The 26754-nt window shown below is 38.8% G+C and overlaps 1 protein-coding gene across 1 annotated transcript in view; it reads right to left on the bottom strand.

Annotated features, from left to right (window-relative positions):
- FNDC1 (fibronectin type III domain containing 1) overlaps nt 1-26754 on the bottom strand; it is a 425464-nt gene that overhangs the window by 113087 nt on the left and 285623 nt on the right. Inside the window, 1 exon segment of the mRNA XM_053711170.1 lies at nt 4176-4297. Coding sequence (XP_053567145.1) covers nt 4176-4297 — 122 coding nt within the window.

The raw sequence follows: 26754 nt of genomic DNA, 5'->3' as shown, positions 1-26754 counted from the left end.
ATTACCGTCCCAACTCAAAGAAGACACAGACCAGTTAGAGAGCCAAATTATAACTGAATAAATATTTCAGGCTATTCCCTCCCTCCCTACTGGGAAGAGTCCATGACCTAATGGTCTCTGCATCAAATATTATAAGCTCTTTGATACTAATACTGACAACCCACTTGACAGATTTTTACAACACATTAGAAGAATTAAATGGCTTTTCGCCAGCCATGCTTTCAGCCTACTCACTTTACTCCCAAAACCAGGTAAAAACCCAAGATAAACCAGAACATTTTAGATCCATTTCATTGTTAAACACTAAAATAAAAATATTTGCTAAGATCCTCACCAACTGCCTCAATAAATACATGTCGCATTTGATATCCCTCGACCAGGTGGGTATCATCCCAGGACGAGAGGCGAGAGATAATACCATCAAAGTTGACGAATTGTGCTTGCCTATATAGCATACCTATGATATTAGTCTCTACTGACATGGAAAAGGCATTTGACAGAGTGAGCTGGAAATTTCTAGGGGCCACCCTGTCAGAGATGAAATTCGGACAAAAGCTAATTAATAAAAAAAAAAAATCTTTATACACCTACCCAACAGCACAAGTTAAAGTAAATGGACTACTATCTGATCCATTGCTAATACAGAATGGCACACGCCCCTACTCCTATTTGCCCTTTCTATAGAGGTACTGGCCCAGAAAATTAGAGCTAATAAAAGTATAGCTGTTTACAAATAAAAAAATCTGAACATAAGTTGGCCATGTATGTGGACAATGTTCACCTAACTCTCACTCAACCTAGTACATCCCTGCCTGCAGTCTTGGAGGAATTTAAAACATATGAGAAGATATCTAACTTCCATTTAAACTTAAATAAGTCTGGACTGTTAAATGTAAACACCCCCCAACCAGAACTATGTTAAGTCTTAAAAAATTGCACTCACTCTCAAAGCCAACAAACTTAAAGGGACACTGAACCCAAATTTTTTCTTTCGTGATTCAGATAGAGCATGCAATTTTAAGCAGCTTTATAATTTCTCCTATTATCAATTTTTCTTTGTTCTCTTGCTATCTTTATTTGAAAAAGAAAGTCCAGTACCCTGGACAGCACTTATTTATTGGTGGATGAATTTATCCACCAATCAGCAAGAACAACCCAGGTTGTTCACCAAAAATGGGTTGGCATCTAAACTTATATTCTTGCTTTTCAAATAAAGGTACCAAGAGAATGAAGAACATTTGCTAATAGGAGTAAATTAGAAAGTTGCTTAAAATTGCATGCTCTATCTGAATCACAAAAGAAACATTTTGGGTTTAGTGTCCCTTTTAAATACCTGGGGATTCATTTAAATGCCACACCGTCCTCATTATTCGAGGCCAACTACATAGGTCTGATGATAGATATATCTTGTGACCTTTCCATTTGGATGAACAAGCCTATGTCTTGGTTAGGCTAAATTGGAGTTATAAAAATTAGCATACTCCCCAGAATCTTATACTATCTGCAAACTTTACCGATACCACATCACTACCTCCCTAGGCTGCAAAGTCTCTTTGAAAGATTCATTTGGAAGAATCTTAAACCTTGTATACCTAAGAACACTTTCTACCTCCCTAAAGAGCTAGGGGGATTAGGAGTACCAAATCTATATAAATATCACAAAGCTATCATCCTACACCAACAAACTGAATGAAGCTTCAACACCAAAGACAAACAATGGGTGCAAATAGGAGCCAAAATCCTCAAAATCAAGAACATTGGCATACAGGGCTGGGTAACACCGAAATGTCATCCTAAGACACTGAGGGACTACCCCATATTGCAGGAGTTATTTAATCAGTGGGACAGGACTCTGCAGATGCACCACCAAATAGCATCTGCAACGTCACCCCTAACTGCTTTTGTTGATAACCCAGAATTACCAATACATGACTCATCCCTTTTTGGTAGGAATAAGAACTATATAGAAAAAGTGACCTTTTATAAAATAATATTAGGCTCAAAGCTTTAGACATCAATCTAACATGGTACACATACAATCAATTACAACATTATCTAGATACACACAAAAGGAAACAACAAATCACTTTTGGAGATCGGTGAAACCCCCACAATAGGAGATTACAGTGCACAGGTAGAAAAACGTCTCCAACTAGAATGATTCCAATTTCTATGAGATGGTAGGATTGAAATTCATTAATATATGCTAGAATTATTGGGCTCAAATACCAGATCACCAAAACAATAGAGCATTGGGCCTCACAGATTAAAACTCAACTCCCCATCCTCTGATGAAGTCACACCCCACATGGGCACATAAACCAACAAAAACATATGGCTCACCCCCACCCCATTCAAGAATAGAAAAACCCTTAATTAACTCACCCCTTAATGCAGTCCTGACCAATTTCAAGCAAATCCTGAATTTATTTCTGGTATGCTTCTTCAGCAATAAGGTGGGCTATGTTGTCGCACCAGACCGCAGTAGCTGCTGCCACACATAGTACACTGGTTTAAACAAAAAACTTGCCAGATGGAAGGATCGTCTGGGAAAGCCTTTGAAGTGAATGTAAATTTGAACAAGGTGGTCAGCCTGGCAAGTGTGGAGATGGTCTCCCATAACTCTATTTTTGCAAAACTTGGTGGAGGGAACAAAGGGAATTCCAGGTTTGTTCCATTCCTTTATGATCAAATAATAAACAGGAACTAATAAGGTAGACGGCTGTTTAGTAGCTGTCTTAAAAAAAAAACTATCAATACTTTTTACTGTTTGCTTATCCATAGTAAGAGTATGTACACGCTCAAGTCTGAAATTAAAGGGCACATCTTATGCTACTTCTTCATCAGCTGGGTACTGAGTTTCTGAGAATTCTCCTTTAGAAGAGGAAAATTCAGATTCTAATGTAATCAGTAATAACAGAGTTGATATAAATTGAATAGAACTCCCTACAGAATGGTACTGATGGAAGTAAACCCATGACAACTCTGCTGTAAGAGCAGCGCTTCAGGACTCTGTTTAAGATTTAGACATAACTGAGAATGGGTTACATTATTCTGTCATTGCCCATCCAGGAATCAGTGTATTGTCCAGATACTTGAGCTGTACCCAATTCCTCAATATGAATACGCATAGGATAGTAAGGATGATGCAAGTGTCTATGGAAGATAGGAGCACAGAACACAACAGTAAGGCACACAAAGGGTTAACACCTAGGCCTCCATGTATTAACCTGCACGCGGACAAACTTCTCAACTTGAGAAGTTGTCTGCAGGTTTTCACTGTATATGGGCAGCGGATCCTGTTTGTCCGCTGATCGTACGTATCATTACAAACTTCGATGAGTGTGTAATCTCCACCATTTCTCTTGTGTGCGAAAGAAGGGTCTGTCAATCACCACAAGCTGATTTTTAGGCTTGCATGTGTGAACCTGCCCCACAAGGGCTCAAGAGCCGCTTATGCTGCTTAGTACATGGAGCCTATAATGGGGAACAATATAAAGTTGACACAATGCAAAATAGAAGTCCCTATGTGGGATCACAGAAAATAACTACTATCTCTTTAAGCCCTTAAATTATAATACAATACTCATTTTTATACTAAATGCTGCTGCAAATATATAAGGAGTAATAAGTAAATTTGACAAACTCTGGTAAGTTTTAATGAGCTTACCCCTGCCACTGGTCCAGGGGAGATATCCCTGCAACAGAAAATGTAACATTGCTCAGAGTGAAGGGAGAAGAAGCAGGAAAGGGAGTGCTGGTTTGGTAACAAAAAGTCCACTTTTTACTTGAGAGGCTGGTGGCATCTCCACACTGGGAGAATAAAATCACTCTCTGGCTGAAACTCCTGTCTACCCCACTGTCATTCCTATGCACTCTAAATGGGAAAATGGGTCTCCGGTTGGTTAGAGAACCCCTCTCAACGACATGAGATCAGCACTGTTGAATTAACTGCTTGCTGGAGGCAAAGAAAATGACTAAGGTGTACAAGGGAGTGGAAGAGATATCCCTTTAAAATCTCTGGTTTATTGATTGTTTTTGTCTCCTCCTAGTGGACTGGAGTTTAATCCCACATGTGCCCACCATAAAAAGAAAAGTCATTTTAAGAGAGCATCTGAGAAATGAAACCCATTATGTCAACATGGTTTGTAATTTTATAAAGAAGGTTGCCCTACCCACTTTGTTCCTTGAGGTCCATAGATCATCCTCTGTCCATTGAGATTGTTGTTGCTAGATAATTGTCCATTTCCATTTCCAAGTCCATTCGGTCGTGTCAGGTTCGGCCTTCCATTGCTACCTATATAATATAAACATAATTATGTATAATAATTTGCTACGGGAGGAGCTAAACAATGTTGCTTGTGTATAGGTTCATTAAAACAAAATATGAACAGAACAAGAAGTTTTCCCCAACAATATTTAAATATATACCAATAAATAATAGGTATATGCATTCAAATCCTCCGTTAGGATCCAAATGCGGAAATAAGCAGCCACTCATTCACTTTGGATATTTTCATATTTTTTACAGGAATCAATCCAGTTACAAAAATATCCAAAGGGAAAGAGCAGCTACTTACTTCCGCTTTCGGATCCTTTACATCCCTAATAAATAATAACGTATAATGTTGTGTTTTTCTTTATTTTATTTTAAAATTCTGTACAAATAAACTGTATATCAAACCTCTTGTCAAACATTTTTTATTTTACAGGAGATCTCCTTATGTTTTTTTACACAAGATTGTGTCCATATAGTCAAGAAGAGTATGGCATTTTATAAATTGTTGTGTAGCTAATTGTCATTAGCTGCTTGGATCAAAGAGCTTGAAAAGAAAAAACAGGTTCTGTGAGGCGGCCATATTTCAATCAAAATTGAATATTACAAGTTTTGGCTCAGATGTGCATTATGTGTCAAGCAAGATTTACTTTATACATTGGCAACAATGTTTGAAATTGAATTAATCAATGTGAAGTAAATTTAAGAATTGCGTTAGTGCAATTAAAAAATATATTTGTAGGTGAAGGTAACCTCATTTTTCATGACTGTCAGTAAAGAACATTCTAGTTATAATATACTTAAAAGTAGAAAACTTTTTTGTTTTTAAGAACATGCATAGAATATGGGTAAGGTATCCATTTGAATGAAGCCATTAAAAGGACAGTCTAGTCCAAAATAAACTTTCATGATGCAGATAGGGCGTGTCATTTTAAACAACTTTCCAATTTACTTTTATCACCAATTTTGCTTAGTTGAAAGCTAAACCTAGGAGGTTTGACAGTTTTTCACCACTAGAGGGTGTTAGTTCATGTGTGTCATATAGATAAGACTGTGCTCATGCACATGGAGTTACCTATGAATCAGCACTGATTGGCTAAAATGCAAGTCTGTCAAAAGAACTGAAATAACAAAGCAGCTTGCAGAGGCTTAGATACAAGGTAACCAAAGAGGTAAAAAATGTATTAATGTAACTGTGTTGGTTATGCAAATTTAGGTAATGGGACTATCTATCTTTTACAACAATAAAAATTCTGGTGTAGACTGTCCCTTTACAAATAATGTAACTAAAAAATATTAATCATAAAGTAAAACATTGGCACTTTCATTTATGAAAGGCTTTGTAAATGCTTATTTTTCTTTTTAATAATTACCTTTTCATGTTTTCAGATATTCCGCTGTTCCTCCGCCCTTAACGGATACTCTTTTTCTTACTTCAGTGACAATTTAGGCTGGAGCCAATTGTATCGCACCCCCTTTAACGTCCAAAACCAGGGGCATGATTATCTACTTGCTGGACGCCAAAGGGAGTGCAATATCATTGGCTACAGCATGAATCGTCACTGAAGTAAGAAATAGAGTATCCGTTAAGGGCAAAAGAACAGCGGAATATCTGAAAACATGAAAGGGTACTTATTAAAGAAGTATGAGCGTTTACAAAGCCTTTCATAAATTAAAGTGCCAAAGTTTTACTTAATGATGACAAATATTGTAACTATTGTAAATATTGATAATATTGTTGATTACTTTTATGTAATGTTCTATGGCAAGAATATTTCCACCTCTAATTAAATAAATCACAAAGAAAAAATGAAATATTGGATACATAATGCTGAGATAACACTGAGGTTGAGGTATATATTCATTATTACACACCTATCTGTAATGTAAATATACACAGCGGAATTCTGCTTTGAAATGTTATCATCCTTCTGTGCATCTATTAACCTTTCATGAAAGAACATAACAATCTATTGAGTAAATCAGGCAACATGATCTATTAGACCACTAATATGAAATGTGATATAGGGGCCTATTTATGAAAGGCCTGTCGGACATGATCCGACATTGTGGATCATGTCCGACAGACCTCGCTGAATGCGGAGAGCAATACGCTCTCCGCATTCAGCATTGCACCAGCAGCTCTTGTGAATTTATAGTGCAACGCCGCCCCCTGCAGATTCGCGGCCAGGGGGTGTCAATCAACCTGTTCGTATTCAATTGGGTTGAATTGTGGCGATCTCTGTCCGCCTCCTCAGAGCAGGCGGACAGGTTATGGAGCAGCGGTCTTTAGACCGCTGCTTCATAACTGGTGTTTCTGGCGAGCTTGATAAATGGGCCCCATACTCTTTACAATTTTTTATGTGAAAATATAGTTGCATGTTCCTTTTACAAGCAGATAACTGTTTATTCAAGTTTCTGGACGTTCATAAGTTTAAAACATTTGGACTTGTCTGCTTATCAGCTTCATTACATTAGTACCCTTCATTCTCAGTATACTGCTTTTTAAGCTCTTTTTAGTAACATAGTAACATAGTAGATGAGGTTGAAAAAAGACCGAAGTCCATCAAGTTCAACTTATACAAGTCTAAAATACTTACAAAAAGCTCCAGTTAAGCTTAAATAATTCCACTAAAATACAAGCAATCATATCCATGAATTTTGTTTCTAGACAGAAATGTATCCAATTTTTAAATGTATCTAGGGTGTTGGCATTCACTACCTCCTTTGGTAATGAGTTCCGCAATTTTATTGCTCTTACAGTGAAAAAACGTTTCCGTTGCAGGAGATGCTGGGGCCTAGTTATCAAGCCGTCAACCTCAAATACGCTGCGTATTCCGCAGCGTATTTGTGGCGAGGCTGATACGCCTTAGTTATCAAAGGCTCGAGACCGGCAAAAGTAGAATTTTGTGACGTAAGCTTCGATCCGCCGGACTCAGTCCGACACAGATCGATTCTTACGTCACTCCAGATGTTCCTCACACAAGTGCGGCACATTCTCACTACTTTTGCTAGCTATCAAAAAACTAGCAGGTACGCTCGGCACTTTTACGGCCCAGCGTACCTGGTTTTCAAAGCGCCAGCCTGGAGGCGGCGGATCCCATAGGAATCAATGGGAGTCTGACCATAGCGAAAGTACAAGTTCGCTGCTGACAGACATCCCATTGATTTCTATGGGAGCTGTCTACACCTAACACCCTAACATGTACCCCGAGTCTAAACACCACTAATCTGACCCCCCCTACACCGCTGCAACTAAATAAAGTTATTACCCCCTAAACCGCCGCTCCCGGAGCCCACCGCAAGCTACTCTATACATATTAACCCCTAAACCGCCGCTCCCGGAGCCCACCGCAACTATAATAAATGTATTAACCCCTAAACCGCCGCTCCCTGAACCCGCCGCAACCTATATTAAATGTATTAACCCCTATCCTGCCCCCCCTACACCGTCGCCACCTATAATACATTTATTAACCCCTAATCTGCCCCCCCTACACCGTCGCCACCTATAATAAATTTATTAACCCCTATCCTGCCCCCCACTACGCCGCCGCCACTGTAATAAAATTATTAACCCCTAAACCTAACCCTAACCCTAACGCCCCCTAACTTAAATATTAATTAAATAAATCTAAATAAATTAACTCTTATTAACTAAATGAATCCTATTTAAAACTAAATACTTACCTTTAAAATAAACCCTAATATAGCTACAATATAAATAATAATTATATTCTAGCTATCTTAGGATTTATTTTTATTTTACAGGTACCTTTCAATTTATTTTAACCATGTACAATAGCTATTAAATAGTTATTAACTATTTAATAGCTTACCTAGCTAAAATAAAGAGAAATGTACCTGTGAAATAAATCCTAACCTAAGTTACAATTACACCTAACACTACACTATACTTTAATAAATTATTCCTATTTAAAAATAAATACTTACCTGTAAAATAAACCCTAAGATAGCTACAATGTAATTAATAATTATATTATAGCTATCTTAGGATTTATATTTATTTTACAGGTAACTTTGTATTTATTTTAGCTAGTTAGAATAGTTATTAAATAGTTATTAACTATTTAATAACTACCTAGCTAAAAGAAATACAAAATTACCTGTAAAATAAATCCTAACTTAAGTTACAATTAAACCTAATACTACACTATCATTAAATTAACTAAATAAACTACCTACAAATAACTACAATGAAATACAATTACATAAACTAACTAAAGTACAAAAAATAAAAAAAGCTAAGTTACAAAAAATAAAAAATTAAGTTACAAACATGTTAAAAATATTACAACAATTTTAAGCTACTTACACCTAATCTAAGCCCCCTAATAAAATAACAAACCCCCCCCAAAATAAAAAAAATCCCTACCCTATTCTAAATTACATAAATTTCAAAGCTCTTTTACCTTACCAGCCCTTAAAAGGGCCATTTGTGGGGGCATGCCCCAAAAAGTTCAGCTCTTTTGCCTGTAAAATAAAAATACAACCCCCCCCAACATTAAAACCCACCACCCACATACCCCTAATCTAACCCAAACCCCCCTTACAAAAACCTAACACTAATCCCCTGAAGATCATCCTACCTTGAGTCGTCTTCACTCAGCCGAGCCACCGATGGAACTGAAGAGGACATCCGGAGCGGAAGAAGTTAATCCTCCAAGCGGCGCTGAAGAAATCTTCCATCCGATGAAGTCATCATCCAGGCGGCGCTGAAGAAGTCTTCGATCCGGCCGATGTCATCTTCAAAGAGGCGCTGAAGAGGTCTTCTATCCGGGCGAAGTCATCTTCCAAGCCGGGTCTTGAATCTTCCTTCCGCCGACGCGGAACCACCTTCTTCACCGACGGACTACGACGAATGACGGCTCCTTTAAGGGACGTCATCCAAGATGGCGTCCCCTCAATTCCGATTGGCTGATAGGATTCTATCAGCCAATCGGAATTAAGGTAGGAAAATCTGATTGGCTGATGGAATCAGCCAATCAGATTCAAGTTCAATCCGATTGGCTGATCCAATCAGCCAATCAGATTGAGCTCGCATTCTATTGGCTGATCGGAACAGCCAATAGAATGCGAGCTCAATCTGATTGGCTGATTCCATCAGCCAATCAGATTTTCCTACCTTAATTCCGATTGGCTGATAGAATCCTATCAGCCAATCGGAATTGAGGGGACGCCATCTTGGATGACGTCCCTTAAAGGAGCCGTCATTCGTCGTAGTCCGTCGGTGAAGAAGGTGGTTCCGCGTCGGCGGAAGGAAGATTCAAGACCCGGCTTGGAAGATGACTTCGCCCGGATAGAAGACCTCTTCAGCGCCTCTTTGAAGATGACATCGGCCGGATCGAAGACTTCTTCAGCGCCGCCTGGATGATGACTTCATCGGATGGAAGATTTCTTCAGCGCCGCTTGGAGGATTAACTTCTTCCGCTCCGGATGTCCTCTTCAGTTCCATCGGTGGCTCGGCTGAGTGAAGACGACTCAAGGTAGGATGATCTTCAGGGGATTAGTGTTAGGTTTTTGTAAGGGGGGTTTGGGTTAGATTAGGGGTATGTGGGTGGTGGGTTTTAATGTTGGGGGGGGGGTTGTATTTTTATTTTACAGGCAAAAGAGCTGAACTTTTTGGGGCATGCCCCCACAAATGGCCCTTTTAAGGGCTGGTAAGGTAAAAGAGCTTTGAAATTTATGTAATTTAGAATAGGGTAGGGATTTTTTTTATTTTGGGGGGGTTTGTTATTTTATTAGGGGGCTTAGATTAGGTGTAAGTAGCTTAAAATTGTTGTAATATTTTTAACATGTTTGTAACTTAATTTTTTATTTTTTGTAACTTAGCTTTTTTTATTTTTTGTACTTTAGTTAGTTTATGTAATTGTATTTCATTGTAGTTCTTTGTAGGTAGTTTATTTAGTTAATTTAATGATAGTGTAGTATTAGGTTTAATTGTAACTTAAGTTAGGATTTATTTTACAGGTAATTTTATATTTCTTTTAGCTAGGTAGTTATTAAATAGTTAATAACTATTTAATAACTATTCTAACTAGCTAAAATAAATACAAAGTTACCTGTAAAATAAATATAAATCCTAAGATAGCTAGAATATAATTATTAATTATATTGTAGCTATCTTAGGGTTTATTTTACAGGTAAGTATTTAGTTTAAATAGGAATAATTTATTAAAGTATAGTGTAGTGTTAGGTGTAATTGTAACTTAGGTTAGGATTTATTTCACAGGTACATTTCTCTTTATTTTAGCTAGGTAAGCTATTAAATAGTTAATAACTATTTAATAGTTATTGTACATGGTTAAAATAAATTGAAAGGTACCTGTAAAATAAAAATAAATCCTAAGATAGCTAGAATATAATTATTATTTATATTGTAGCTATATTAGGGTTTATTTTAAAGGTAAGTATTTAGTTTTAAATAGGATTCATTTAGTTAATAAGAGTTAATTTATTTAGATTTATTTAATTAATATTTAAGTTAGGGGGGCGTTATGGTTAGGGTTAGACTTAGGTTTAGGGGTTAATCATTTTATTACAGTGGCGGCGGCGTAGTGGGGGGCAGGATAGGGGTTAATAAATTTATTATAGGTTGCGGCGGGTTCATGGAGCGGCGGTTTAGGGGTTAAACTATTTATTTAGTTGCAGAGAGGTGCGGGATCAGCAGGATAGGGGTTAATAATTTTATAATAGAGGGCGACGGTATAGGGGGGGCAGGATAGGGGTTACTAGGTATAATGTAGGTGGCAGCGGTGTCCGGGAGCGGCGGTTTAGGGGTTAATACATTTATCAGAGTTGCGGCAGGGTCTAGGAGCGGCGGTTTAGGGGTTAGTAACTTTATTGAGTTGCGGGGGGCTCCGGGGGCGCCGGTATAGGGGGTAGAACAGTGTAGTTTAGTGTGAGTGCTTAGTGACAGGCTAGCAATAAAGCTGGGAAAAAGCCGAAGGGCAGCGAGATCGGATGAGTGATAACTGTCACAGTCCGCTGCTCATCGCCCCGCGGCTTTTTGACAGCTTTATTTGATAACTTAGGCGTATTTTTTCAGGTCCGCGGCGGCGAAGGTAGGCGAGCTTAGGCGGACGTATTGGGCCGGCGAAGCCAGAAAAGTAGACGGCTTGATAACTAGCCCCCTAAATCTCCTTTCCTCCAACCTTAAATTGTGACCTCTTTTCACAAACAATTTAAACAGTTTTACCATTCTCCTAAATTAACTTTCATAACCAGTACGCCTTTATAGTTTAATCCACATCTTCACATATTAGTTTACAAGGCAGCATTCTAAAACTGCATAGGCTTCCTGAAGTGTGTATCATATACTCATATTCTAAAAGTAATAAAAGTAATAGGAGGCGCCCAATCCAGAGAGAGAGAAAAAAAAAAAGGTATGTAATAAGTAATACAATGACAAGATAATCACTTATATGTCTCAATGCAGTTCTGGACCAAGTAAAATTAAATGACTTACATATCACCATCAATGTCCAGATTGAAAAAAATCCACACGTGTAAATCTCTATATGACTGCCTGCCAAGGCAACTCCTTGTGAGATGTGTTGGTACTTAAAGTGTAGCCTTAAAGGGACATACAACCCTTTTTTATGATTGACATAGAGCATGTGATTTAAAATAACTTTCCTATATACTTCTATTATCTAATTTGTTTTGATCTCTTGATATTCTTTGTTGAAAGCGATACCTAGGTAGACTCAGAAGATGCCGGTGGTTGCACATATATTCCTCATGCTATTGGCTCACCCAATGCATTTACTAGCTCCCATAGTGCATTACTGTTTAAAAAAAACTACTCCTGTTAACTTCAGATTAACTTATTCAAAGCAAGAAACTTCCAAACTTTAAAGCTTTTCCATGACATCAGCATCATAAAGGACACCATTGCTGCCTCCAGTGAACAGGATAATGTGTCATTCTTGAATTACCTCTATAAATCTTCTTTACTATAGTAGAAAAATGAGAGGCCAAAGGTCCTCATACAACCTATAAGATCATGCCACTTTGAAAAACATAATTTATGTAAGAACTTGCATGATAAATTCATTTATTTCGTGGTGGCGAGAGTCCATGATTTGTTACACATGGATTTAAATTCCTACCAGGAGGAGGCAAAGTTTCCCAAACCTCAAAGCCTATAAATACCCCACTCACCTCACTTATATCTCAGTTTAACGTATTGTCAAGAAGTGAGGTGTAAAATGGAGTAAGAAAAAAACATAAAAAAACAACCAGGAAAAAATATGTGCTCTGTTAAAAACAACTGATAATAGGGAGTGGACCTCGTGGACTCTAACCACCATGAAAGAAATGCATTTAGCAGGTAAGTTCTTACATGAATTAAGTTTTTTTTCTTTTATATAGGTGGTGAGAGTCCATGATTTGTTACACATGGGATATAATACCGAAGATGTGTAAGTCCACGAGTAACAAAATTAAAGGGAGGGATAAAATATAAACAGCTTTTTTTCTGCTGAAAATTATATCCAAAATAAAGTCTTTTAATAACTAAAAACTTAAAAAGAAAGTTTATAGGCAACAGAATCAAAGAGTAACCACTGCCTGAAGAACCTTTCTACCAAAAGCTGCTTCTGAAGAGGCAAAAACATCAAATGGTAAAATTTGGTAAAAGTATGCAAAGAAGACCAAGTGGCTGCTCTGCAAATTTGATCAACTGAAGCCTTATTCTGGAAAACCCAAGATGTTGCAACTGATCTTGTAGAATGAGCTGAAATTCTTTGAGGCAGAGACTGACCCGCTTGCAAATAAGCTTTGTGAATCAGAAGTTTTAACCAAGAGGCTAAAGAAATAGCAGAAGCGTAAACCAGAAAAAAATAACAAATAAACTTGAAGTCTTTTTTAAATCTTTAGTGGCATCAACATAATATTTCAAAGCCCTGACAACATCCAAAGAGTGTAAAGTCTTTTCAGCACCATTCTTAGGATTTGGATACAAAAAAGGAACAACAATTTCCCTGTTAATGCTGTTATAATTAACAACCTTTGGCAAACAAATTTAAAGTAGTCCACAAAACTGCTTTATCTTGATGAAATATCAGATAAGGAGACTCACAAGAGAGGGCAGATAATTCAAAAAATCTTCTACTAGAAGAAATAGTTAAAAAAAACAAGACTTTCCAAGAAAGTATTTTAATATCTAAAGAATGCACGGAGGCCTATTTTACAACGGTCTTGCGGATCAGGTCTGCAAGACATCGCTGAGTGTGGAGAGCAATACGCTCTCCATATTGCACCAGAAGCTCACAAGAGCTTCTGATGCAACGCCACCCCCTGTAGACTCGCAGCCAATGGGTCGCCAGCAGGGAGGGTGTCAATCAACCCGATCGTACTCAATCGAGTTGAATTGTGGCGATTCCTGTCCGCCTGCTCAGAGCAGGCGGACTGAGTTATGGAGCAGCTGCTTCATAACTGCTGTTTCTGGTGAGTCTGAAGACTCGCCAGAAACACGGGCCCACAAGCTCCATACGGAGCTTGATAAATGGGCCTCATAGACTCAAAAGGAGGAGCCTGTAAAGTCTGCAAACTGGATTATGTCTCCATGGAGGAGAAATAGATTTAATAACAGGTTTTATTCTGGAGAAAGCCTGAACAAAACAAAATGTCTGGAAGATGAGCAATCTTTCGGTTAAACATTACAGAAAGAGAAGATATCTGTCCTTTCAAAGGTATCTAAACCATCTTGAATAATTCTAGGATTCCTAAATGTATGCCAAGAATGAGTGGAACACCAAAAAATATAAGTTTTCCAAACCTTATAATAAATTTTCCTGGAAACAGGTTTTCTAACCTGAATCATAGAGTCTGAAAAACCTCTGTGACTGAGAACTAGGCGTTCAAACTCCATGCCATTAAGTTCAGAGATTTTAGATCTGGATGAAAGAAGGGACTTTGAGACAGAAGATCTGGTCTTAGAGGAAGATGCCAAGGCGGGTAGCTGGACATCTGAACTAGATCTGCATACCAAATCCTGAGAGGCCACACAGGAGCTATCAGAAGTAAAGATGATTTTTCTATCTTGATTTTTGAAATCACTCAGGGTAGTAGTACTAGAGGAGGAAAAAAGTAAGCATATTGGAATGACCAAGGGACTGCTAGAGCATCCATCATTACTGTCTGAGGATCCCGAGACTTCTCAAGGTATCTGGGAACTTTCTTGTTCAAACAAGAAGCCATGAGATCTATTTGAGGAAGACCCCAAATCTGAACAATTTGTAAGAATACATCCTGATGGAGAGACCATTCCCCCGGGTGTAGTGACTGATGGCTGAGATAATCTGTGACCCAGTTGTCCACACCTGGGATGTGAATCTCAGGGATTAGACAGGAATTGTTTTCTGCCAAAGAAAGTATCCAGGATACTTCTTTAATGGATATGTAACTTCGAGTTCCCCCTTGGTGATTGACATAAACCACCATTGTTATATTGACTGTATTAAAACGAAGGTAAGGTTCGTTCTTCAAAAGAGGCCAAGCTTGAAGAGCTTTGAAAAGAGCATGGAGTTCTAAGATATTGATTGGAATCTTTGTTTCCTGAACACTCCAAACTCCCTGTGCAGTTAGTGACCCCCATACTGCTCCCCAACCCATAAGACTTGCATCTGTTGTGATCACAGACCAGGTTGGGCGAACAAAGAAAGCCCCTTGAAGAAATTGGTGGTTTAGCCACCATGTCAGAGAAAAACAAGTGTTGGGATCTACGAATATTATTTGTGATATTCGAGTATAGTCCTTGCACCATTGGCGCAACATGCAAAGTTGAAGAGGCCTCATATGAAAATGAGCAAAGGGGATTGCGTCCGATGCTGCAATCATTAGGCCTAACACTTCCATGCACATAGCCACTGAAGGGTATGATAGAGACTGAAGGTTCAGACGGGCTGAAACTAACTTTATTTGTCTCTTTTCTGTTAGAGAAAGAGTCAGGGACACTGAGTCTATTTGGAATCCCAAATAAGTAACTTTTGTCTGACGAATCAAAAAACTCTTTTGAAAATTGATCTTCCAACCATGATTTTGAAAAACATCAATAGTTGAGTCGTGTGAGATTCTGCTAAATGAAAAGATTGCTCTAGAACCAAGATATCATCCAAATAAGGAAATACTGCAATACCTTGCTCTCTGATTACAGATAGAAGGGTACCGAGAACCTTTGAAAATATTCTTGCTGTTGTTGCTAGGCCAAACAGAAGAGCAACAAACTGAAAATGCTTTTCTAGAAAAGAGAATCTCAGAAATTGAAAATAATCTGGATGAATAGGGATGTGAAGATAAGCAACCTGATTGGGGACATTTAATGACCTTGCTGAACAAAAGGCAGAATAGTCTTTATAGTTTCCATTTTGAAAGTTGGTATTCTCACAAATCTGTCTAGAGTTTCCATATCCAATATTGGTCTGAAGGAATTCTTCTTCGGTACAATGAATCGATTTGAATAGAATCCCTTTCCCTGTTCCTGAAGAGGAACAGGAACAACTTCACCCATAAGCTCTAGATGTGAGACACATGTTAGGAAAGCTTGAACTTTTAACGGATGTTTTGGAACATGAGTTAGATAAAACCATCCCTTTGGGGGTCTGATTTTGAAACCGATTCGCTATCCCTGAGAGATTATATTCTGAATCCTGGGATTTTGGACAGATTCTGACCAAATTGTTTGAAAATGTTTTAATCTGCCCCCTACCAGAAGAACTGGGTTGGGGGCCGCATCTTCATGCTGTTTTCTGGACAAGATTAGGTCTCCAATTAGAGCCAGGGATTTTAGGAGAGGGGGAAGGCTTTTGATCTTTGTTTCGAAAAGTACGAAAATGATTAGGAGCCTTGAATTCCCCTTTAGATCTATAATCTTGAGGCAGAAAAACTGACTTACCTCCAGTAATAGAAGAAATAATAGAATCCAACTGTGAACCAAAAAGATTCTTTCCTTGAAAAGAAAGATAATCTAATTTTAGATATATAGGGACCGAATTATCAAGCTTCAAATGGAGCTTGATGCCCCTGTTTCCGTGCAAGCCTTCAGGCTCGCTGGAAACAGCAGTTATGAAGCAGTGGTCTTAAGACCGCTGCTCCATAACTGGTCCATCTGCTCTGAGGCTGCAGACATCAATCCGCCTGATCCTATACGATCTGGCTGATTGAAACCCCCTGCTAGCGGCCGATTGGCCGCAAATCTGCAGGGGACGGCATTGCACAAGCAGTTCACAAGAACTGTTTGTGCAATGATAAATGCAGACAGCATATGCTGTCGGCATTCATCAATGTCTGTCCGACATGATCCGCTGAGCGGATAATGTCGTATAGACCAATGATAAATCGGCCCCCATGTCAGCATTCCAAGATTTGAGCCATAAAGCTCTTCAAGAATGAACAGCTAAGGACATAATTTTAGAAGTATTCTCAATAATGTCAAATACTGCATCACAAAAAAAAGATTTGCTTCCTGTAGTAAATGAAGAATATTACAACATTCAGAGTCTGAAGAAAATTGTTGAGCAAGATTAGAAAGCCCAAAAGTAGAGGCAGTGGCTATGTCAGCAATAGATATAGCTGGCCTAAGGACATAACAGTATGTAAATAAGTCCTTCCCAAAAAAGATTCAAGTTTCCTATCTAAAGAATCTTTGAAAGATGTACTATCCTCTAAGGGAATTGTAGTATGTTTAACCAGATAAGAAATAGCCCAATCTACTTTAGGGATAGTTTCCCAAAGCTCCAAATTAACAGCAGGTAAAGGATACCATTTTTTAAACCTAGAAGTAGGATTAACAGAAGTACCAGGTTTAGACCATTCTTTAGAAATAATATTAGAAACCGCATTAGGTACAGGAAATATTTCTGGAAGATCAGTATTAGAATTAAAAAAAGAATTTAACCTGTTACAATGAATATCCTCAGAAGGTTTAGCTTCTTCAAATCTTAAAGTGACTAAAACTTCTTTTAAAGAGAACTTTTATGCCTAATTTTGAAAAAACAGAAGATTTATCTGGTTCTCTATCAGATGGGGGAGCCTCAGAATCAGAGGAAACATCATGAGAAGATACATCAGTATTAGTCTGATCATTACATACTTTACTAGATGATGGTAAAAAATTAGCAGATCTAGTGGAATGAGCAACTGATCTTGTGGAATGAGCTTTGATATGCTTAGGATGTGACTTAGGAGGTGACTTTCCTGCCACCAAGTACGCTTTGTGAATCACCTGTTTTAGCCAAGAAGCCAAAGCCACTGCAGTAGCTTTTTGACCCTTACAAGGACCATAATGATGTACAATTAAGCTTGAGCTTTGTCTGAAATCTTTTGTAGCCTGAAGTTAAAACCTTAAAGGGACACTGAACCCAAATTTTTTATTTCGTAATTCAGATAGAGCATGCAATTTTAAGCAACTTTCTAATTTACTCCTATTATCCATTTTTCTTCATTCTCTTGGTATCTTTATTTGAAACGCAAGAATGTAAGTTTAGATGCCGGCCCATTTTTGGTGAATAACCTGGGTTATTCTCGCTGATTGGTGGATAAATTCATCCACCAATAAAAAAAGTGCTGCCCAAAGTCCTGAACCAAAAAAGAAGCTTAGATGCCTTCTTTTCCAAATAAAGATTGCAAGTGAATAAAGAAAAATGAATAATAGGAGTAAATTAGAAAGTTGCTTAAAATTGCATGCTCTATCTGAATCACGAAAGAAAAAATATGTGTTCAGTGTCCCTTTAAGGCTCTTACTACATATAGGTTATGGAGGAGCCTCTCCTTAGCACTTGAAGGATCAGGACAACAAAGAACAAACTACAATCTCTTGGTTTATATTTTCAGAAGAAAAACCCTTAGGTAAAAAAATCATATTTGGCACAAAGCACAGCTTTGTCTTTGCGAAAAATGAGAAATGGGGATTCACATGATAAGGCTAAGAGCTCTCCTAGAAGATGATATTGTTTTATATTAATGCAAACTACCCCTACACTAATTAATTACCTAACAGCTAATCCCCCAACACCTAACCTTACACTACCTAAGCTACACAAGATAACAAACACTAAAATTACACACACAAAAACAACAAATTTTAGTGTCTATTATTTTGTGTAACTTAGGGGGTATTAGGTTAGGTGTCGAGGGGGGTTACCAGTTAGGTAGTTAAGTAGTGTAGGGGTAGTTTGCTTTAGGGATTGTGGCGGTTTAGGGGTTAAGTAGTGTAGGGTTTATTGAAGTTGGCTATTGGTAGTTTAGGGGTTAATATTGTAGGTTGTGCTGGGGGTGAGGGCATGTAAAGAGGTTAATAGTTTAGAATAGCATTACATTTCTTTACAATGTTTAAATCATATGCATTTTCATGTATAATGCAAATTATTTCAATCGTATAAAAATTAAACTGGTTCTTTTTTTGCATATAATTGTTTTAAGTCATAGGGGCCCATTTATCAAGCTCCGAACGGAGCTTGTGGGCCCGTGTTTCTGGTGAGTCTTCTAAAGACCGCTGCTCCATAACCCTGTCTGCCTGCTCTGATGAGGCGGACAGGAATCGCTGGAAATCAACCCGACCGAGTACGATCGGGTTGATTGACACCCCTGCTGATTGGCCGCGAATGTAAGCTGCTGGTGCAATGCTGAATACGGAGAGCGTATTGCTCTCCGCATTCAGCGAGGTCTTGCGGACCTGATCCACACTTTTGGATCAAGGGCGCGATCCGATAAAGATCGTAGTTTCCGGCGCAAGCGAGGGAACCCCCGCCGCCCGCAGTTTCAGCTCGCAACTCGAGCTATCCTATAAACGGCGCCATCAGAGGCTAAAGTGCCGTAAGTCTGACAAACCAGCGATGTCCAGAAATCTGCGTAAGAACAAATTTCTGGAGTCGCCAGTGACTTACGGAACTTTAGAAACTGCCGGCGCCTACAAAACCTGACTAAGTTATTAAATCACCCGTACTGTCTAACACGTCTCCCAAACATAGCCCGGCATGTCTAACCCTCTATCCCCTATCCCCCTCACTATCCTAACAATAAAAAATGTATTAACCCCTAAACCGCCGCTCCCGGACCCCGCCGCCAGCTATATTAAATCTATAACCCCCTAATGTGAGCCCCTACCCCGCCGCCATCTACCTTACCTACCCCCTAAAGTGAGCCCCTACCCCGCCGCCATCTACCTTACCTACCCCCTAAAGTGAGCCCCTACCCCACCGCCATCTACCTTACCTACACCCTAAAGTGAGCCCCTACCCCGCCGCCATCTACCTTACCTACCCCCTAAAGTGAGCCCCTACCCCGCCGCCATCTACCTTACCTACCCCCTAAAGTGAGCTCCTACCCCGCCGCCATCTACCTTACCTACCCCCTAAAGTGAGCCCCTTACACCACCGCCATCTATTTTATAAATATTAACCCCTAATTTAATCCCCCTACACCGCTGCCAGCTATATTAACTATATTAACCCTAATTATATTAGGGTTAATATAGATAATATCGTTATTATATTATATATATAAGTATAATAACCCTATCTAACTCTAACATCCCTAACTAAATTCTTATTAAAATAGATCTAATTAATATTAATATTATTAATTAAAATATTCCTATTTAAATCTAAATACTTACCTATAAAATAAACCCTAAGATAGCTACAATGTAATTAATAATTACATTGTAGCTATTTTAGGGTTTATATTTATTTTACAGGTAACTTGGTATTTATTTTAACTAGGTACAATAGCTATTAAATAGTTAATAACTATTTAATAGCTACCTAGTTAAAATAATTACCAATTTACCTGTAAAATAAATCCTAACCTAAGTTACAAATACACCTACACTATTAATAAATTAAATAAACTACAAATATCTAAACTAAAATACAATAAAATAATCTAAACTAAATTACAAAAAAAACCAAACACTAGATTACAAAAAATAAAAAAAAATTACAAGATTTTTAAGCTAATTACACCTATTCTAAGCCCCCTAATAAAATAATAAAGCCCCCCAAAATAAAACATTTTCCCTACCCTATTCTAAATTTAAAAAGTTCACAGTTCTTTTACCTTATCAGCCCTTAAAAGGGCCTTTTGCGGGGCATGCCCCAAAGAAAACAGCTCTTTTGCCTGTAAAAACCCCCCACAATACCACCCCCCAACATTACAACCCACCACCCACATACCCCTATTCTAAACCCACCCAAACCCCCCTTAAAAAAACCTAACACTACCCCCCTGAAGATCTCCCTACCTTGTCTTCACCCAGCCGGGCAGAACTCTTCATCCGATCCGGGCGATGTCCAATCAAGCGTCAGTGAAGTCTTCTTCCATCCGGGCGATGTCTTCAATCAAGTGGCAGTGAAGTCTTCTTCCATCCGGCAATGTCTTCAATCAAGCGGCAGTGAAGTCTTCTTCCATCCGGGCGATGTCTTCAAGAAAAGCGGCATCTTCAATCTTCTTTCTTCGCTCCTCCGCCGCAGAGCATCCATCCTGCACGAAGACTGAACTAGGAATGAGGTACCTTTAAATGACGTCATCCAAGATGGCGTCCGTCGAATTCCGATTGGCTGATAGGATTCTATCAGCCAATCGGAATTAAGGTAGAAAAATCTGATTGGCTGATTGAATCAGCCAATCAGATTCAAGTTCAATCCTATTGGCTGATTGGTTTAGCCAATCGGATTGAACTTGAATCTGATTGGCTGATTCAATCAGCCAATCAGATTTTTCTACCTTAATTCCGATTGGCTGATAGAATCCTATCAGCCAATCGGAATTCGACGGACGCCATCTTGGATGATGTCATTTAAAGGTACCTCATTCCTAGTTCAGTCTTCATGCAGGATGGATGCTCCGCGGCGGAGGAGCGAAGAAAGAAGATTGAAGATGCCGCTTTGCTTGAAGACATCGCCGGATGGAAGAAGACTTCACTGCCGCTTGATTGAAGACATCGCCTGGATGGAAGAAGACTTCACTGCCGCTTGATTGAAGACATCGCCCGGATGGAAGAAGACTTCACTGCCGCTTGATTGAAGACATCGCCCGGATCGGATGAAGAGTTCTGTCCGGCTGGGTGAAGACAAGGTAGGGAGATCTTCAGGGGGGTAGTGTTAGTTTTTTTTAAGGGGGGTTTGGGTGGGTTTAGAATAGGGGTATGTGGGTGGTGGGTTGTAATGTTGGGGGGTGGTATTGTGGGGGTTTTTTACAGGCAAAAGAGCTGTTTTCTTTGGGGCATGCCCCGCAAAAGGTCCATTTAAGGGCTGGTAAGCTAAAAGAACTGTGACCTTTTTGAATTTAGAATAGGGTAGGGAATTTTTTTTATTTTAAGGGGCTTTATTATTTTATTAGGGGGCTTAGAATAGCTGTTATTAGCTTAAAAATCTTGTAATTTTTTTATTTTTTGTAATTTAGTGTTTGTTTGTTTTTGTAATTTAGTTTAGTTTATTTTATTGTATTTTAGTTTTATATATTTGTAGTTTATTTAATTTATTGATAGTGTAGGTGTATTTGTAACTTAGGTTAGGATTTATTTTACAGGTAAATTGGTAATTATTTTAACTAGGTAGCTATTAAATAGTTATTAACTATTTAATAGCTATTGTACCTAGTTAAAATAAATACCAAGTTACCTGTAAAATACATTGTAGCTATCTTAGGGTTTATTTTATAGGTAAGTATTTAGATTTAAATAGGAATATTTTAATTAATAATATTAATATTAATTAGATCTATTTTAATAAGAATTTAGTTAGGGATGTAAGAGTTAGATAGGGTTATTATACTTAATATATATATATAATATAATAACGATATTAACTATATTAACCCTAATATAATTAGGGTTAATATAGTTAATATATATAATATAATAACTATATTTACTATATTAACCCTAATATAATTAGGGTTAATATAGTTAAAATAGCTGGCGGCGGTGTGGGGGGATTAAATTAGGGGTTAATATTTATAAAATAGATGGCGGCGGTGTAAGGGGCTCACTTTAGGGGGTAGGTAAGGTAGATGGCAGCGGGGTAGGAGCTCACTTTAGGGGGTAGGTAAGGTAGATGGTGGCGGGGTAGGGGCTCACTTTAGGGGGTAGGTAAGGTAGATGGCGGTGGGGTAGGGGCTCACTTTAGGGGGTAGGTAAGGTATATGGCGGCGGGGTAGGGGCTCACTTTAGGGGGTAGGTAAGGTAGAAGGCGGCGGGGTAGGGGCTCACATTAGGGGGTTATAGATTTAATATAGCTGGCGGCGGGGTCCGGGAGTGGCGGTTTAGGGGTTAAATACTTTATTAGGGATTGCGGCAGGGGATCGCGGTTGACAGGTAGATAGACATTGCGCATGCGTTAGGTGTTAGGTTTTATTTAGCAGGTAGTTTAGGGAGTTACGGGGCTCCAATAGACAGCGTAATGCTTACTACAGCTGCATTTTGTGGTGAGGTGAAAATGGAGTAAGATTTCTCCATTTTCGCCACGTAAGTCCTTACGCTGTATATTGGATACCAAACTGCGCTGGTTTGGTATACCTGCCTATGGCCCAAAAAACTATGGGCAAAGGCAGAAATATACGAGCGTAACTTCTAGGTTACGCCGTATATAGGATACCAAACCAGCGCAAATTTCTGCGTTGCAGGCTTTTGCGGGCGACGATGCATATCGGATCGGGCCCCAGGTCCGCAAGACCTTTGATAAATAGGCCCCATAAAATGAACACAGGGAAAAAACTGTTTAATTTCTATACAATGAATATAATTTTAACATTGTATTTAAATGTATTGACACAGCTCCTATAGTTATTAAAAGGACAGTTTACTCAAAAATATGTTTACTCAAAAAGATTTTACAAATCTGACGAAGCCCTGGCCAGCCCCTAAGTTGAAGAGGCGAAGCTCATCATCTTGGCAATTCTTTGGCACATGTTTTGGAGCGGCAGCCTGTGACTGAGTGACCGGGTTGCTATACCTATCAGTGGCTGATGCTTATGGATGGAAGGAGAGCCGGTAAAGTACCTGCATTGAAAGGAGAATTGCAACTGTGGTGAGCGAGCGTTAAGTGGATAAGCTTGAAAAGCTTGGCAGTATCTGTACACGGAGGGAAAGTGCTCTTCACCTGCTTCTGTGATATATTTAACCTTGAAGAGGTAGTTGCTTGTTTTCCCTTGTGTGCACACCAGAATATCCTGTTGCTAACGTTATACCTGGATTGGTGCAAGCGGAATTTGTGCCTCCTCTAACCATTACCCTATATGCCTGAAGGGACATACATCTGAGAGCATGTGATTGCACTAATGTGCTCCCCGTTTTTTTATAGGCATTTGCGGTTTATTGCCACTTAAGGGACACTCTTTCATATGTTTTTGTACGTTTTTATATGTTTTCAAGTCAGGTGACTGTGATGACCACTGTAGAATCTTCCAGTACTTCTTCTGCAACCAAGCCTTGGTGGAATTTGAGGTATGCATGGCATCATTGTCCTGTTGGAAGGTCCAATAATGCCCAAGCTTCAGCTTCCTCACAGACGGCATGATGTTTTCTCCTAGGATTTCCTGATACTTAAATTAATCCATCTTGCCTTCCACACGCTGCAGGTGTCCAGTGCCAGAGGATGCAAAGCAGCCCCAGAGCATCACCAAGCCACCATCATGCTTAACTGTAGGCAGAGTGTTCTTTTCAGTGTATGCTTTATTCTTCTTCCTCCAGACATACAGCTTATCCATTGGGCCCAAAATGTCCAGTTTTGTTTAATTGATCCACAGAACAGAAACTTCTGTGGCTTATTTATATGATTTTAAGCATATTGGAGACGATTTTTCTTGAGGTTTTGGGTCAGTAGTGGTGTATGTCTTGGAGTTCTGACATGGAAACTTTCTGCCTTACTTTGCAAACTGAAACCTCAGTGCCTGTTGCCACCAAGTCTTGCTGCAGGTCTTTTGCCTTCTCAGAAAACTGTTTGCAGCTGTTGATAGCTTCATTTTTCTGCCCCGTCCAGGTAGTGTAACCACTGTTCCTTTAACTTTGAACTTTCAAACTATGCTTCCAACAGTGTCTCTAGAAAAGAAACATTCAGTGCCTTTGTTATCTTTTTTGTATCCTGTTCCTTGTTTGTGATGGGCTTTGATCTCTTCTCTTTTTCGACCATTCTTTTGACTTAGCCATATTTCTAACATGCAGTCAAACGTGACACTCAACAAACCCCTAGCCAGTTCAGGTATTTCATGTGTTCTATCTCTAAAGAACACCTGATGCAACTAATGAAGTCCTTGATAAGTTGCATCAGGTGTCCTTGAGACAACACCTGTTTTGCATATTTGTGCTGTTATGAGAGATTCTATTCAGGAGGTTGAATAATTTTGAGATTGCAGAATTCATTAAAAGTTGCGTTTTCAGTTGAATTTGGGGAAACCACTTGAAGCATTTGTTGTGTTGAGCTATTTCAATTGCTTTTGTTTGATTTGTGCATTGCAAACAGCTGTCTGAAATTTTGACAATAAACCTGATTTGCAGTGGGGGTTGAATACAAAAAAACATATATATATATGTGTGTGTGTATATATATATACACTGTGTGCAGAATTATTAGGCGAATGAGTATTTTGACCACATCATCCTCTTTATGCATGTTGTCTTACTCCAAGCTGTATAGGCTAGAAAGCCTACTACCAATTAAGCATATTAGGTGATGTGCATCTCTGTAATGAGAAGGGGTGTGGTCTAATGACATCAACACCCTATATCAGGTGTGCATAATTATTAGGCAACTTCCTTTCCTTTGGCAAAATGGGTCAAAAGAAGGACTTGACAGGCTCAGAAAAGTCAAAAATAGTGAGATATCTTGCAGAGGGATACAGCACTCTTAAAATTGCAAAGCTTCTGAAGCGTGATCATCGAACAATCAAGCGTTTCATTCAAAATAGTCAACAGGGTCGCAAGAAGCGTGTGGAAAAACCAAGGCGCAAAATAACTGCCCATGAACTGAGAAAAGTCAAGCGTGCAGCTGCCAAGATGCCACTTGCCACCAGTTTGGCCATATTTCAGAGCTGCAACATCACTGGAGTGCCCAAAAGCACAAGGTGTGCAATACTCAGAGACATGGCCCAGGTAAGAAAGGCTGAAAGACGACCACCACTGAACAAGACACACAAGCTGAAACATCAAGACTGGGCCAAGAAATATCTCAAGACTGAGTTTTCTAAGGTTTTATGGACTGATGAAATGAGAGTGAGTCTTGATGGGCAAGATGGATGGGCCCGTGGCTGGATTGGTAAAGGGCAGAGAGCTCCAGTCCGACTCAGACGCCAGCAAGGTGGAGGTGGAGTACTGGTTTGGGCTGGTATCATCAAAGATGAGCTTGTGGGGCCTTTTCGGGTTGAGGATGGAGTCAAGCTCAACTCCCAGTCCTACTGCCAGTTTCTGGAAGACACCTTCTTCAAGCAGTGGTACAGGAAGAAGTCTGCATCCTTCAAGAAAAACATGATTTTCATGCAGGACAATGCTCCATCACATGCGTCCAAGTACTCCACAGCGTGGCTGGCAAGAAAGGGTATAAAAGAAGAAAATCTAATGACATGGCCTCCTTGTTCACCTGATCTGAACCCCATTGAGAACCTGTGGTCCATCATCAAATGTGAGATTTACAAGGAGGGAAAACAGTACACCTCTCTGAACAGTGTCTGGGAGGCTGTGGTTGCTGCTGCACGCAATGTTGATGGTGAACAGATCAAAACACTGACAGAATCCATGGATGGCAGGCTTTTGAGTGTCCTTGCAAAGAAAGGTGGCTATATTGGTCACTGATTTGTTTTTGTTTTGTTTTTGAATGTCAGAAATGTATATTTGTGAATGTTGAGATGTTTATATTGGTTTCACTGGTAAAATAAATAATTGAAATGGGTATATATTTGTTTTTTGTTAAGTTGCCTAATAATTATGCACAGTAATAGTCACCTGCACACACAGATATCCCCCTAAAATAGCTATAACTAAAAACAAACTAAAAACTACTTCCAAAACTATTCAGCTTTGATATTAATTATTTTTTTGGGTTCATTGAGAACATGGTTGTTGTTCAATAATAAAATTAATCCTCAAAAATACAACTTGCCTAAAAATTCTGCACTCCCTGTATATCCTATTTTTCAGATGGAGCCAAAAAGTTTTCACAAATCAATTTTCCCAATACTTTTCAACAGGTTTTTGAAACAATTTTACACTTAGCAAATTTGACACCTAAAGGCACTTGATAAAAAGTTCCAAACTGGCCTTTTTGAAATTTTTGCTAATATTTCAAGACAACCTGGAATCATTCTATGTTGCATATACACTGAAATAGCCACAGGTAAAATTTTAGAGTTGTATTTGCATACGTGGTCTTGATTCATTAAATTATTATTCATTAGTACATTCATTCATTAGTCTGTCTGCAGTGGAAAGGTCACCCATTTACTGTACATATTATATATGTATT

The sequence above is a fragment of the Bombina bombina genome, chromosome 4, assembly GCF_027579735.1.
Source record: "Bombina bombina isolate aBomBom1 chromosome 4, aBomBom1.pri, whole genome shotgun sequence".
In the NCBI taxonomy this organism is placed as follows: Eukaryota; Metazoa; Chordata; class Amphibia; order Anura; family Bombinatoridae; genus Bombina; species Bombina bombina.
This window is presented reverse-complemented; position numbering and strand designations above follow the sequence as displayed.